The sequence below is a fragment of the Planococcus citri genome, chromosome 3 (assembly GCF_950023065.1).
Source record: "Planococcus citri chromosome 3, ihPlaCitr1.1, whole genome shotgun sequence".
In the NCBI taxonomy this organism is placed as follows: Eukaryota; Metazoa; Arthropoda; class Insecta; order Hemiptera; family Pseudococcidae; genus Planococcus; species Planococcus citri.
Window position 1 is genome coordinate 77,410,445 of NC_088679.1, and position 16,251 is coordinate 77,426,695.

Below are 16,251 nucleotides of genomic sequence, written 5' to 3' on the forward strand. Positions count from 1 at the left end.
TACATACCTATAAAATATTTTCGCATAAAAACAGATGAACAATTAAATAAATAAATAAATAATAGATAATAATAATAATCAAAAAAGACATTTTAAAAAATATACATTTGAATACCCCCTCCCCTCCAACTTTATGACATCTCCAAAGTAGTTGGCAAAGTTCGAAGTTGTAAAACTAAGGTACGTAAAACCTGAGTGAAGTGATCTGAGAGTGCGTTCATAGTAACGATTTCAGATGCGGCCGAAGATGTAAGATGTAATAAAATACTCCAACCTGATTGACAAGTGATGATAAAACAGTCAATCACGTTAAAGATCTGAAGATGGAGGTTAAAATTATCACTCTGAAGTGAGAAAAGTCTCATGAAATGCTTTCTTCTAATTGCCTAATTTTACCTCCACAGATTACCAAGACCGAAGACGTAGTACGTCTACGTTACGTACGTAATACGTATGTAGTGTGTTGTCATAGGTTGCTACGTCATGCTATGCTATGTACATCGCATAGCATCGCGTCATTCGTATCTCCGTAGTGCGTTATCGGGCACTACCGCTACCTACCTATCTTATACGTAGGTACAAAACAGTTTTTCTGTGTTATCTGTGCTACCTGTAGGGCTACCTACCTGTGCTACTGAGGATTCAGTGATAAACCAATATTTATGTTTTGTTTTTGTACATGCTTATGTATTCTTAACTTTCCATCATCTATATAATGTTGTCATATTTTTGTGAAGATTATTTAATTTTTTTCATTGATACGAGTTAATTATTTGCCTTGGATCGATCCACGTTGCATCGAAACTCTATTTTCTTGTGAGTACAAATATCTACCTAATTGCTTTCGTATTTAATATCCATGTTTATATAATGTAAGTACTCGTATTATAGTAGAGTAGCGGAGCACAAAAATTAAAAAATTATTTGATCTGGTAGTGAGCGAATTTATAATTTTTGTACTTAATGACTTCAATATCATAGAGTTCAACTGAATTAAACTGTTTGAAGTGCAAAATATGTGCTTGTAGAAGTAAAATGTAAATGTACTTGTATGATAAGAGATTGTTTTCAATACTCTTTGCTGCTGAATTCCTAAGTGGTTCTCAAAATGGTGTTTTTATGTGTATTTTTAGTGTTTTTTTTTTCTCGTTCGAATAGTTGTTGAAAATGTTCATTTTACTCCTCGTATATAGAATGATAGATGATAGATGATGCTGCCATAGTGAAGTAGCATTGATTTTTACTCCAGCAATATTATGACATCATAAATTTTGCTTTGGTGGGCGAAAAAAAAAATGATAATGAAGGCACTTACAAGTAATTTCCCCTTTCGCCAATCCCAGTAGAAATGCGAGCTTAAGTAATTCTTAATTTTGTTTTTATTTTGAAAAATTTTTCAATTTCAGTTGTCAAGTTTTATGTTTATGTTAGGTACTCGTGAGTATGTTCTCGAGTTTTTAAATCTCCACATAAGTCATAATTAATTACATTTGAGTATTCTTTAATTTTAAGAACGTTTCAGTATTCATGAAAAAGCTCCTTGTCTACAAGACCCTTATTGTGACCTTCGCTAAATATTTTCTTTTAAATAGGTAGATTCATTTTTGCTAAAAAAAAAAACAATGATGAAATTTTATTATCCAAAATTTTAAAAATCAGCGAACACACCCCTAATTGTGAAATTTGTTGCTGAAAATTGAAGTAAATACTTACTTATTATGTTCAGGAGTTCAGGGTATGAGAATTTTAAAACTAGTGGTGGGGGGGGGGGGGTAGAACGTCCAAAAATTCTATACCCGAACAACTGAGCGGGAAATTTCAGGATCTCTGATTCATAAATTGAAATGAGTACTCAAGTTTTGGGTTAGGCACGAAAGACTTGGAATGGGCCATGGAATGAGGGTTGTACAATGGTGTGGGGAGGAGAGGAGGTGGGTCAATTATATCTGAGATGTAAGAGCGTTGCAAAACATTATGGTCAAAAAAGACCTCAACATGACGTGCCTGAGAAATTAAAATTTTTTTGATCGATGCTCAGCTATTCGCCCCTCCTGAATTTTTTTAATTTTTTATGTTTCGAAATAAAAGTGTTTCAATCTGTTTATTCATTTTTTTTTTGTATGGGAGGGGCGTCCAATTACTATTATTTTGAAGGAAAGTCGTTATCCATCCATCCCTCTCCCGCTCAACTTTACGTGAGTGATGAACATCTCTTTATTATCCAATTTTGGTCCGTGTAAATCTGCTGGAATGGCCTTCCAGAAGCCAGAACTATACATACATATAAACAATGCCTCAAAGTCAAACATAGCAAAAATTCAAAAAAAAAAAAAGAAGAAGAAGAAGAAGAAGAATCGACTTATGAAACATTCTGTAGGTATTGAATTTTCAAGGGTGCTGAGTTCGAATATTCACTGATTTTTTGGATACGTTTCTGAAAAATTCAAAAATTTTTAGCTTGTTAACAATTGAAAAGTCTCGCTTTTTTAATTTCCAAAAGGCAAAAATTATCAAGAAATCTCACTTTTGAAAGAATTTGCAAAAAAAATGTAGGTAGGTACTAGGTACCTACTATTTTTGCCAATAATTCCTAAAGTTTTCTGATCTTTGGTTAAAATGGTCGAATTTTTGTTTTTTAAATAAATTCTTGACTTTTAGAAAAATGGCTAACGGTTTTCACTTTTTTTTTTCAAAAGCTACCCAAAAGCCCTGCTTTTTTGCGAGATCTATTTTTTGCTAATGTCAAAGTCTTGTTTTTTGCGAAAAATTGTAAACAATTTTCGTTCATTAACAAAATTGCTAAAAATAAGCAGATGTTATAAAAAAAATCTAAAAAGTTTTACTTTCAAAAAAAAATAATTGTCCAGAAGTTTCGCTATTTTTATTTTCAGAATGAATTGCCAAAAAGCTGTCGTTTTATTTTGCCAAAAATTGTCTTTTTTTTCTCAGCTAGACAATGAACAATGGAAAACTATCTCCTTGTTGCCAAAAATTTCCAAAAAGTCTTCATTTTTATCATAAAATTTCAAAACAGTCCAACGTTATTTTATACTTAATTAAGTTTTCAATTTTTTTGGTTACTAAAGTTTTTTTTTTTTTTTTTTTTTTTGATGTGTGAAAATTGAGTATGTGGCCTGAACTTATTTTCTTGGGTGGTTTGGGTGACCTTTGCTTTAAAAGCGGGTAATTTTTCTAATGCAGAAATTTGAATTTTTCAAAATGTTGTAATTGACTTTTCTGTGATTTCTTTAATTTTTTTTCTATTTTGGAGAGATCTGTACACGAGTGTTGACTTTCGACATATGGTGAAAAAAATAGGGAAAATTGATTTATGGAAAATTTTTACGCGATGGAAAAAAGTAGCTTCATTTTTGAAATCAGAAAACAGCATTTCAGAAGCTACAAAGTTCGATCTCTATAGGTAAAAGATGGTTCATTTGAAAAGCCATTAATCATTGACAGTTTGCTCAATAAGATTGAGCAAATACACCAACAGGCCATAGGTTGAAAATCACCAAAACTGTCAATGTTTGTTTTACGGTATCTGTCCCGTGTGAGATCTCGGAATTCCGATAGTTCATTTTCAAAACCTTAAGTTGCGCTTTTGTTCTACTAATATCTGACGTCTTTTGGTTTCTCTTCCATTGTACTGTATGTCACGTTAGGGGATTCTGTTATCGTTTTTCTTTCTATTTGTACTTTGGTCATGTGATGGGGAGAGATAGATGTATCTTATAGCTATGATTCGAGGGTAGTTCTTTACCGAAACCGAAGTCAATCTTGCTATGCGACTAGATGAAAGTTGTCTTTTTTTCTGAAGTTGAATCGACTTTTTTCTTCCGTTTGTGAGTGTACAAGTTAATGAATCACTGTTCACGTTGCACGGAATGTATATTTTTTATTTTATTATTTTATTTATGTAATTTAGTTTATAATTGAACGAATACATAATAATCGAAGGCCACGTGAAGCATCAGTGAAAACGAAGCAAAGTAAGAAATCAGTAATTTCTAAGTTACGTATAATATGACTGTGTAAGATAATTTTGTTGAATCGGTCTGAGTCAATTTTTTTTTACTGTTATGCTAAGCACCCTATGTATTTGTAATGGTAAAAGATAAATTAGGTATTTAAGATCTCATCGCATCATCCTAGTCTTACCACCGCGCCGTCCAACGATATACCATGAAATTGCTGAAAATTCTGGAGCTTCTAGCAATTTTCAGTACTTTTCAGAAATTTCAAATTACTTAATGTAGAAAAATAAAAAATGTAGCAATTTTGAAACTCATAGCTTTGATTCACTTTTGAACTGACAGTCCTCCAGTGACTTTTTGAAAAGTTTCATCCCGTTTTTAGGAGAATTGAAATTTCTAAAAAGTAGCTGGAAGTTTCAAAACCACTTGAAACCACCATGCAGTCGACTTCATATTGTATTGAAATAAGTTTGCAGAGTAAATTTCGGCTTGCTAACCCAATTTGAAGTTTCAAAAATCTACTGGAGGCTCCAGTAATTTTCAAAAAATCGCTGGAGGCTCCAAAACGATTTGAAAATTACCTGCAGTCGACTTCATTGCGTATTGAAATTAGTTTGCAGAATGAATTTCGGCTTTCCAACTCCATTTGATGAAATTTTGTGAGAATTTGAAGTTTCAAAAATCTGCTGGAGGCTCCAAAACTGCTCAAAACGAGTTGAAACAGTTTCCAATCGATTTGGCAGGTCGAAAATAGGATATATCCTACATTTCAGCTTTCTAGGTCAATTTGGTAAAATTTTGATTTTTTTCTCACATTTTGGTCAGAATTTGATTTTTGTAAATTCACCAAAAATCGAAAAAGGCACTTTAGCACTTGAAATTTTGACAGGTGATGAATTTTTGCCTGCTCTTTTGATCTACTTTTGTACGGTTTGAAAAATTCCGTGAAAGTCCTATATTGGAACGCAAAACCTGCATTTTTGGTTAACCTGTCAATCAAAATGGCCGCCATTTTGTAAGTAGGGTCACTCTTTTTTTATGACAAGGGCTAGAAATGTTCCTTAGGACTACCCCTTTAAGCAAAAAGTTGTCACGGAGAATCGGTAGGGGGTGCAGGTGATCCTTATGCGGGCCCCCCGACTGAGAGTGAGTAGTTGCAAATTTGCAAATAGCTTATTTTTGGATAAATTCTTGTTTTGAAATTTTCTTCTCAGACATTTCACATTGATTGTGCCAAAACATCGAAAAATATCGTTTCTGAAATTGGGAAAATTGAAGGGAATTATTTTGGAACACGGCGGTGACAATTTTTTTCATCTCCATACCAAATTTTAAGAAAATGATGAAAAATGGCACGAAATGCAAGTAGGCAACCATGTTAAGAAAAAACAATTTTCATTTTGTTTGAGAAAATCGAAAACTTACCTATAAAATTTTTTCTTTTTTTAAAGATTTGCAACAAAATAAATTGGCACAACTGTGTTTCAATATATTCTTAGACGAATATCTTACTTTCAGAAATCATAATCCCAACCCCCTCGCCGTGCTACCGCCCGGCCCGATATTTTTTGATGTTTTGGCATAATTAATGCGAAACAAGGAAATCTACCCATTTCACATTATTAATTTTTATCGTAATGATTTTAGGTTGGAATTGAAGTCAAATCGAGTCAAGGATTAAAATGGTTGAAATCACACGCAATGTGTATGATATTTTTCACCCGACTCCAGTATCACTGAAAGAGCTATCAGCAATCACCGTCAGTCTAAAAATATGGCTCAGTCAAGTGATACAATTTCGTTCAAGTGGTACATCGGAAGACTTTGATATTTTTCTGCCTGACTTACCATCCACAATTCGTAATATTATTTACAAATTTAGTACAAGATTTAGCGTTTCAATGAATCACTGGCAACAAAGTCATTATCAGAGAATATTTCAATTTCATCGTCCCTATCAGAACTCTGTTTTGGAAGACTTCGACGATTTCGTTGTCGATTTTGATGGCAGCATTCAGTATGTTAGAACAGCCGAACGTATGATGCGTTCTGATAGACTCGGTGAGGCTGAGAAGTTTAAAATAGCTTGTACGTATTTTTTTGAAGACGATATTATGCGAATTTGGCCTTCGGTATGCGAGAGCTTAGACTTGAACGATGTTAACTTTGATACATCACCGCAAGTTTATTACTGGGTTTGTTACCTTAGAAATCAGTTGGATAAGTTACAAATTCGAAGTGATGAACGAATGTTTGATTACTGCATGCCTTATAACAGACGATCTGTGGAATACTTATGGGCTAGAGTACCTTTGGAATGCCAACTGCGAATAGCTTCTGTTATGTACTGGCGCGAGGTGGTATCATTTGTTAGGTTCATCTTACCAAAGCTGGACGATCAACAGCTTGGTGAATTTGTCAATACCAAAGCTCGCCAACTGATGAGATGCCTGTGGGAAAGTGGTTTTGCATACGAATGGCTCTGGCTACCAACTTGGATGCACATTAAGAACAAAATGAACCAAAATACTGTAAGCAATGTAGTCCTAGAAATGCTAAAATTTGAAAACGGAGCCTTTACAGATCATTCCAAGAGCGAACCCAAGAATTGGTTAGATTTTTGTTCCGCAGTTTGGCACAGTATTCCATCGGATTGGAAGCGATCGATGATGAAAGATATTTTATCTGACATCAGGTTTTTCAAAGACATGTCTCGTTGGTGCAATGCAAGTACAAGTTGTATCAATTGTGGCCTTTCGTGTACAAGATTCGTAAATTTCCTTTTGATCATTCTTTCGAGTGCCAATTCTGAACTGAAAAGCGATTTTTGGCATAAATGTTGGCCTCATTTGATCAAACGCACACGATGCGAAGATTTACAGCAAATGATGAAACTCTGCCTCGATAACGAAGATGAGATTGCCAAATTCATAGATAACATCATGGCGAACAGTGATTGTGTACGTAAATTGTGTGTCAAACTACTAAAAGAAGGCTTATTCAACTCGTTGAACGACTTGGTTGATTTTTGTTACCCTGAAACGCAAAAAGGTATGAATTTCAAACAACAACTGCTGCGGACAACTCTTCATCTTAAAGATTCATCTTATGGAGTTGCCTTTTTGGGTATTATAAAAAAAGATTTGAGTGGATTCAAAGAATTAACCACTTTTATCGACAGTGCTTTCGAAAACATTGATCTGTCAGCCGCTTTTAAAAACGAACTAATGTCCTCACATTTAATTCGAGAAAATCTACCATGCAGCGCTTGCTGGTCATCTGTTATCATAGATACGTTCATAGAACTAATTGAAACTTTTGTTACGTCGAAACAAAATCTAAAGGATATCAAGGCCCTTACAATTCGTCGTTTGATTACTGACCTACGTTGTGCAAGACCTTCTCTCGACCATCTTTTGATATGGTGTTTAGAAAGTGAGAAAGAAGTTGCAGATTTCAAACAGCGTTATCTAACTTCAAATCAAATCAAATCAAATCAACTTTATTTTTTGCAATAGGCAGCACTGCTGCATTTACAAAGTCGACTTATTTACTAACATTATAGGAAATGATAAGAGATATATAAAAAAAACGCAATGAAATGAAATAATATGAAATAAAATGAAATGAATGCGCCATGCCATGTACAGCATTATAGAGGTATAGGATTAGCTTTAGCTCAGATATTTAAATAGACGCCTTCAATAAAAATAATAGAAACTAAAAAAAACAACATTATATTCAACATGACGAGGTGCTACACGTTCACCTGCTCCAGACAGGTTCATCAACATGTTATGCATATTTTTACAAAGTTGAAATTTACCTTCATAATTCAGATGTCCATATCTCACATAATGATAAGTTGGAGGTTTGTAACAACGATAATGTACTCTAGTAAGTATGATTCATTACCTGGATAATGGAGCACATGTGCAGGTTGACTTTGCCAATTTTATCATCAAGGGATCATTCGTTGTAAGTGAATGATATTTCATATTGTATGACGTTTGTCCTTCCAGCTACATTTTTAACCATCTGCATATGCCTATTAATTTCATCAGTAGTTGGTTAATTGGAACCTATATATATTACGACAGCATCATTTTTAATATCTTGTGTAGAAGAAATTCTTTTCATGATTACATAAGTGCCTACTTTACTCGAATATAGTTTTTTTTAAAAATAATTTGTAAACAAATTTAATAAATTCTTAATCTTACGGAAATTCGTGGTTTTTTCAAATTTAAATTGTACGAGTAGTAAGGTAAGTTTGTTATAAATAATAATCCTGTGGGTACATCATTTTATTAGGGTGATCAAAAGTTCAATTTTTGCTACTTTGAATACTTGAACCAATAATTCATTTTCCTCAAATAAATAATATCATACAAAATTTAAATTTTAAGCTTGAAAGATTGATTTAAAGCCCGTTCCTCAAGTCCCTTTTATTTTCTTATAGGAATCAACTTACAAATAGAGTATGCCAACCCAGAGGCGTAAGGATTTAAGGAAGCGATGTGTTGTTAGGAGGGGTGAGGGGGTGAAACTGAAATTTGGTCAACTTTTCGGTCCCCTGGCCCTCCCCTTGAGTGTTTTTCGTGTTAATTAGCCAGATGTAGTTCAACCACATTTTGGAAGGGAAAGTTGGAAACAAATATATTGAATAAATTTTAAATGTTAAAAAACGACGCTATGGGGTGCTTAATACCTCGCCTAGGATATTGTCTTCTCCAGTATTTTTCCCGCTTCATCGATGAGGATGGTCCACCTTTTCTCGCTATGTTGCCTGGATTTGTCCACGACCTTATGTGACATTTTTGCGAGTCGTGTGTTCTTAGTGACGGTTTGGTGCGACTTTAAGGCTCATAGGGTGACCAAAATTTTTGTGTCCCACTTTTTCTTAGAGGATTGCTGAACAGTATTGACTTGCAATATTATTCGATGTTTCTTCAGAGTTATGCTACATACATTACTCAATGCTCACCAGTGTCCTTTGTGACTGACTTATGCTTTTGGGGCAACTGGTGCTTTGATTCAAGAACCCTGGAAAGAAGTCAATTTTTGACTGGAGGTTCCAGATGAGCCCCTCAAAATTACTGAAATACACCCTGAAAATCAATTTCAAGAAATGACGAAAATGATGTGTGATCTCGAGGGATTGACTTCAGAACCTGATTTACAGATTGTCATCTTTTTTCAAAAATTTATCTAATTTGGTTCTGTGGTGTGAACGACACACACTTTCAATGAACCTATGAGTCGATAACACTAGGCAACAATTTTTGACCTTTAGTTTCCCTAATCATTATTATCAGCCAATAAGTCAGTAACATCCGGCAATATGTAGGTATATAGATCTCTATCGTCTTTATTACAATTTGTTCGTGACAAACTACCTTTCAAAAAAAAAAAAAAAAAGTTCACTCAGTAAGTATGTCACACGAACGTCAACATTTTTAAGTTGTGTCGAACTGTACTGACTGAGCACGTACTGAAGTCGGTGCTATTTTTTAACCCACTAGAATATGATTGCTTCTTGATAAATTTTGGTTCTGTTCGACGTGTATATAGGTACTTTTCATGTTCATAGCATAATGTACCTGTTGCCTGCATTTTTCCCAAAGGTTCGTTTATGGGCATGGAACTTTGGAGTGAAATCTTACTTTTAGACTGAAATGAATCTTGAGAAGGGGAAGAAAGGTACAGTATTTTGGGAGGTTCCAAGAAAAAACGCTCGTTTTACGCCTACGAGTGCATTTCGTCTTTTCTGTGTTGTCTTTTAATGCCTACGTAATTTGTTGAGATAGAATCTTTAGTTCCTCCTATACTTCCATTCTTGTTTATGATGATATAATTATTATACTGAATTTGATGCAACTGACCTGTATGTAGGTATATTCATAACGTATGATTTTGTTTGATTGCAGGTGTGGTAGGAAGTTCCCGTGAAATGTGCGAAGGTGCGTAAATGTATACGTTTCCCATGAGAAACGCATAGGGTATGCGTAAAAAGAGACTTTTGTGGCGTTAGTGCGTGGGTTTCTGCATGGCCACGCCTAAGCGTTTACTCTGTGCGTATGCAACCAGGCATTTCCGTCAGCATTACAGCATGCGTGAACCTATGCGTTTCTACTGACTGTACACGCGTGCGTTTTAACAAGTAGTTTACTCCTGCGTTAAGGCATACACTTTTCTCTGTATATACGCAATGCGCATCTGCCAAAACACTTTGATAGAGGGGAGATATGCCGGACCTGTAAGGGTTATATAGGATTAAGTATATGTGTTGGTAACACTGATCACGCGTCGCGACACAGGGCTACAAGCCCACGGAGCGGCGCTGCGGCCGATTGTTATATTGTTGAGGTACGTAGTGATCGGACGTGTCGACGCGATATAATCTCGGTGGTGTATTATAGCCATAATTGGCAAGAAAGCGTATTATATTAGTTTTAATTGTGTTTAATTATAAGTAATTAGTGTTAAGTGTAAAGTATCGTGTTGATACTAAAAACCTTCTTAAAAGGTATTTAATTGTGTTTATTCTTTTACGTCTAATACAAAGTGTCTTACACGTGACTACATTTTACTTATTGTGTGATATAATTGGTATAGCCTTTGGCCGGGGTAAGTAATATTCTCAGAGTATTCAGCTTATGCAAGTATCACCAAGTGGTACTTAATATCATTATATTTACATTGGCGCCTAACGTCAAGTACTTTTTCATTTTTTGCTTATTGTCTACAGACAAATAGAGAGCCGCTAGAGCTCGTACACGCTTGCTATTTTTCTTTTTGGTGGTAAATCCGCAAATAAAAGATTTAAAAAGTGGCTTTATTAATAATCTAGACATAAGTAGGAGCTTTTTATTTGCATTTTCGCGTAGGTTAATTTGAGAAAATTAGCCAAGAAGAGGCGAAGCAAAAGCACTCGAATCAACGTGGTACGTGCTGCCACCGCCGCCCCGTCCAGCCGCCGAATTCAGAAAACGGAGCCGTTGTCGCTGCCGCAACCTCGGACGATTTTACTGTCGCAGCTGCCGCTGCACCTAACGTATTTTTTACAACACGAGGTGTTTTCGCGCGTTTTTAAACAGCGTGATCTACCACGTTGCGTATATATACGCATTTAATTGTACATATTATTATTTGTAACTTGTATTACTTGTAATAAAATTTATAACTACACAGTAGTGAATTTATTTTGGCGCGTATGTCAAACTTGAGACGTAGTGAGAGAAGTATAAGCCGTGTAGATTACAACGAGATAACTCTACAAGGGGGAACTCATAGGCGCAGTCGAACACAAAGTGTTCCGAAACCGATTTCTGAAAAGCAAAATCAGAAAACTTTGGAAAAATCCGATATCGTATCAAACGAAAACATGAACGACAAATACACATTCACTCCTCGTAGCACGAATATTCCCGCCCACCCTCCCGGTGAGGACGATGATATAAAACACCTACGTAATTTATTACAAGAGTCATGGAAATATGACAATACACAAATGCAAACAATTTTTGATAATCAACGCAAATTAGCATCGCATATCGAAACAACAAAATCGGTAGCAACTGAAGCGAGAAACATCGCTCAAACCGCAGCTGAAAGTGCGTCGACATCGGCGTCACACGCACTCGAAGCATGTAATCAAGCGCAAGACGCAGCTACAAACGTACAATACGTACGCCAAAAATTAGATGAACTGAACGATTGGGCAGTTAATTATTCCAACAAATATACGACATTAGATGAAAGCGCTAAAAAGAAATTTATAGAAAACGACAACAGAATGCAAAGCATCGAACAAAATGTAGCTGAACAAGTACAATTAGTGAACAATTGCACTATCAACCAAATGGCACTTACAAATACAGTATTAAAAATTCACGATTCGCTACAAGCAAATCCACACCAACGTGCGATCACAGGCGCAGACACGCGACCAACGAAGATCGACTACACAGCTATGCGTAACGCTGGCGTGTTCTTTAACGAACAGCGACGTTATTTCCCATACGAATACATTAATGCGTTTGAAGAATACATTCTTGGATTTAATGTGACTGAATTTATGAAGGCCGCAGCCTTCCGTGCGAACATAGACACGAAAGACCAATGGGCTTTCAAAAGTATTAACTTACAAGTTCATGTATATAACGATTTACGCACGAATTTTTTAAATTTCTACTGGAATGCAAAAGCACAGCAAGATGCTGAAAACTTTTGCGATGACGCAAAATACTGCCGTTCGTTACCAGAAATCATTGGATTTATGATACGATGGTTGGAAAATTTCAAAAATTCCACTATTAGAGATGAAAAATTCATCGTTGACATGATGAGAGATAAGACACCAAAAATGTACGCATTATATGTCCAAAAACCGGACCTAACGATCGACGAATTTATTGAAATCTTAAGACAAATCTCGAAAAAAGAACATAATCCCAAACACAAGGAACTAAAATATACACCCGAAAAATTTACGACACAAAATACTAACATACCTGATTTACGCACAGCACAAAATAATCTATTGATGCAGCAACAGCAAATGCTACAACAGTTCCAATCTAGATTTACACCGGAGCAATATGCTCAATTCTACAATCAACAAATGAATCAAAGATTCAACAGACCTCAAAATCAAAATAATTGGAATCAAAATGGTCAAAGATTTCAAAGACAACAAAACAACAACCAATCAAATGGCGGCCAACGCCAACAACACAATAGATTTCAACAAGGTACACAGAGACCACCCCTACCAATACAAGGTAGGCAACAACAACCTAATACAGATACGACAGTAGCTATCTACAAACCTCCACAAGGAGGAAATCAACAACAAACATTACCAGTGAAACAAATGGAAATGGATGGCGTAATGCCAGACTACGGTCAAGAATACACCCCCGATTACGGGTATGATAACTACGGCAATTATGTCGATTTCAACAACACAAATTATGACAACAATTTGGATGATAGCTACCCAGACACAGCTTCTAATTCATCGCAGAATTATTTCGATACATCGATGACCCAAACACAAGCACCTATGACATATCCATATCCACCGGTATTTCAAGCACCCACATATTATCCCTACCCGCTAATGCAAATGCAAATGCCGACTTTCATGCCACAGGCAGATCCAAATGCGCTCGCAGCTCAACAAGCAGCACTACAAGCACTAAATGAACAACAAGCTGCGCAGCAGCAATCATCGAATGTAAATCAAGGTACACTCACAGCGCCGGTAAACGCGCTAAACCAAACGAATGCGCAAACACAAGCGCAAATTACGATTTTACCTCCTCCGAAGAAGGAGACTGAAGAGGAGAAGAAGAAACGTTTAGAAAAAGAAAAAGCTGACAAACTTACGGGAAACAAGTAGAGCTAGGCGACGTGGAGGCTTCGTCTAGCAAAATGCTTCCTCCACCGATTATGCAAAAAAATGCATTCACAGAAGACTATATATGGATAGGCGACGGCATCGTACACTTTATAAGACGAGGAACGGTACGCAGAGCCGAACAACTACCAGAATATATAAGGGACCAGATCGACATTAGAACATTACTAAAACTAGTTTGCAAAACCAACTTTCCAAAAAATGCCAAATACATATTGTCCCCAGGACAAATTGAATTTAATCACTTTAATGCGCCTACTGAAATGGTAAAAGACAAATTACGTTTAATCGTAAACGCACTGCTAGAAAAAGGAGCGGAACGAATAATACTACTAATGCCAATAGCAAAACCACCGAAGAAAGGTGAACAAGGCACGAGCCTACATCGATACAAAGAGTATCGCAAGATGTTCCAAGAAATAGCAGACGACCACCCTAGAGTGACATTTCATAAGCAAATAGCTTACGAATTTTTACGCACTGAAACAGTCGAAAGTAACAAAAAAGGATGGTTCATTCAACCCGAAGAATCACCAAAAAATGAGGTTATGCCGATTGAGGCTACTTTTCACTATTGTCAAGCATACGACAGGTATTATCCTGACATGGCGATGTACCCCATAGTAATGGACTTATTATGCAAAATATTGCTAGATGTAGACGATTCAGGCGAAGAAATGCCCAAAACAGGTAGTCTATTGAAAGAACCAATAAGCTACGTACGAGAAAATAAATTCAGCGAATGCTGTACACAAAAAACTCAAGACAAAATACAATTTAATCGCAACATGATGAAAACTTTGGTAGCTGTTTTAGCCCAAAAAGTAGACATAGATCCAGCTACTGGAGAATACATGCGAAGAGAATTTCGATCACAAGAAAACGGAAAAGCCGAATTCGTAAGAATAACTTACGATCCACCTACAAAAAGTGCACAGCTTTCAAAACCCTACAACGCAGAAACGGCAATGAAGCCGAAATCAAAGAAACATATCTTAGAAGAACAAAAACAAATCGAAGGTGAAGATAAAACCGACATAGAAAATGAGATAAAAACATTTGAGGTAAAATCCTTGAACATGAATGGTACTATACCACCGGACAAAATTTTACACTATGACTATTACGAATATGATTCGATACTTGGAATGAAAAAAATTAAAATAGACAACCTCGGAAATCGAGAAATTTACGAAGACAAAGCATCACAAATGAGACCAAATGATCGTCTAAACGAGGCAATATTAATGATGCCTGACATAATGGACTTAAATGATGTACAACTATCATTTGTAGACAATTTAAAAGACGATCCATGGATCAAAATATCCAAATACGATCCAGACGAGGATGAAGAACATCCAAATCAAATCAAAAAGATTGAATTGACATTAGAGCAAAAAGCTTTAGACATTTTAGAATTTATGAAAACAAATGAGAGTGAAGCTCGTCACGAAACAAATTTACAACGACCAACAATAAACACAGAAGATTACTACTGCGCAATCCCCATATTTATAGACAATGTACCTATACCAGCTCAGCTGGACACGGGGGCATTGCCCAATGCAATGACAAAACCGGTAGTAGATTACCTAACAAGAGAGCATCCTCAATGGATCAAATACATAAAACTGGACCACCCAGTAAACTTAAAATTAGCTGATAATAAAATCATACGAGCAATGACACATATTGTAGAGGTATGTGTACGCATAGGCAACCACATGCTAACAATGCCATTTTTTATACTAGACACTGACGGATACAGCGTCATAATTGGTAGACTATCACTAAGATACTTAGGTATAAAAATTGACTGTGAAAATGGTCAAGAACGAGCTATCTGCAACCCAAAGAATGGTATACCGTTCACAATACCCTTCCTCACAGAAGATGAACGTTTTGAACTAACACCTAGATTTGGTTATGGTAGCTTACCATTGAAAAACATGATGGTATGTCCACAAAATGTACATAGTACAGTACGAATGATAAAAAATCATACACAGTACCTAGATGAAGACTGGGCTCACGAACAAGAAAAAGCCAGAGAGCTTTACAAGAAAAATATGAAAATAGACTTAAACAATCTCGTAGTTAAGGGATGGATTACTCTTGAAGAAGCAAACAATGCTTGGAAGGAACTAGAAGAATATTGTGACATTTTCAGCTTTAATGCTGGTAAATACAAGGGCGAACAAGTCCGATTCAAATTTATAAATGACATGAAAGAACCTGACTTGAAAAAATGGAGAGGAGAAAAATTCCGACCCTCACAAAAGATAATTGAATCTTTACGACGAGCAATATCAAAAATGCTGAAATTAGGCATAATTAGACCTTCAAGGTCAAACTACATAAACACCACAGCTCCAGTAATTAAAAAATCTGGAGATATACGTTTATGCTTAGACGCTGACGAATTAAACGCAGTTTTACAGAAAGTACTCACTGAACCAAGTCCGATAGAATGGATAATTTACGAGAACACAAGTGACAAATATTTTTGTACTCTTGACTTTACGTCAGGATTTTGGCAACTTGTTCTACATGAAGCTTCACGAAAATTCACAGCGTTCCAAGTATGCGGACAAGTATATGAGTTCTGTAGACTCCCTTACGGTTTGAAAATCTCAAGTGGAGAATTCGTCCACATGATGAACCAAGTTATTCCTGACCAGAAAGGAATCACAAAATTCGTCGATGACGTGAAGGTATCTGGAGCTACATTCCAAGAAACACTAAAAAGACTAATACACGTATTCGAACGTATTCGTGAAAATGGATTAAAATTAAATCCTACAAAAACACAATTTTTTCGCGAATATGCGGAACACTTAGGAT

General features: G+C 35.8%; 1 protein-coding gene across 2 annotated transcripts; it reads left to right on the forward strand.

Moving 5' to 3' along the window:
- The first annotated feature begins 547 nt into the window (after nt 1–547).
- On the forward strand, nt 548–8,199 carry LOC135839424 (uncharacterized). Of its 2 annotated transcripts, none has more exons than XM_065355440.1 (2): nt 548–816; nt 5,625–8,199. In XM_065355440.1, exon 2 carries the CDS (start codon nt 5,660–5,662, stop codon nt 7,493–7,495), a length of 1,836 nt encoding a protein of 611 aa, XP_065211512.1. In that variant the 5' UTR covers nt 548–816; nt 5,625–5,659; the 3' UTR covers nt 7,496–8,199. The 2 variants fall into 2 exon arrangements, with proteins under 2 accessions (XP_065211512.1, XP_065211513.1); XM_065355441.1 differs by lacking the exon at nt 548–816 and adding an exon at nt 3,302–3,992.
- The last annotated feature ends 8,052 nt before the right edge of the window (nt 8,200–16,251 follow it).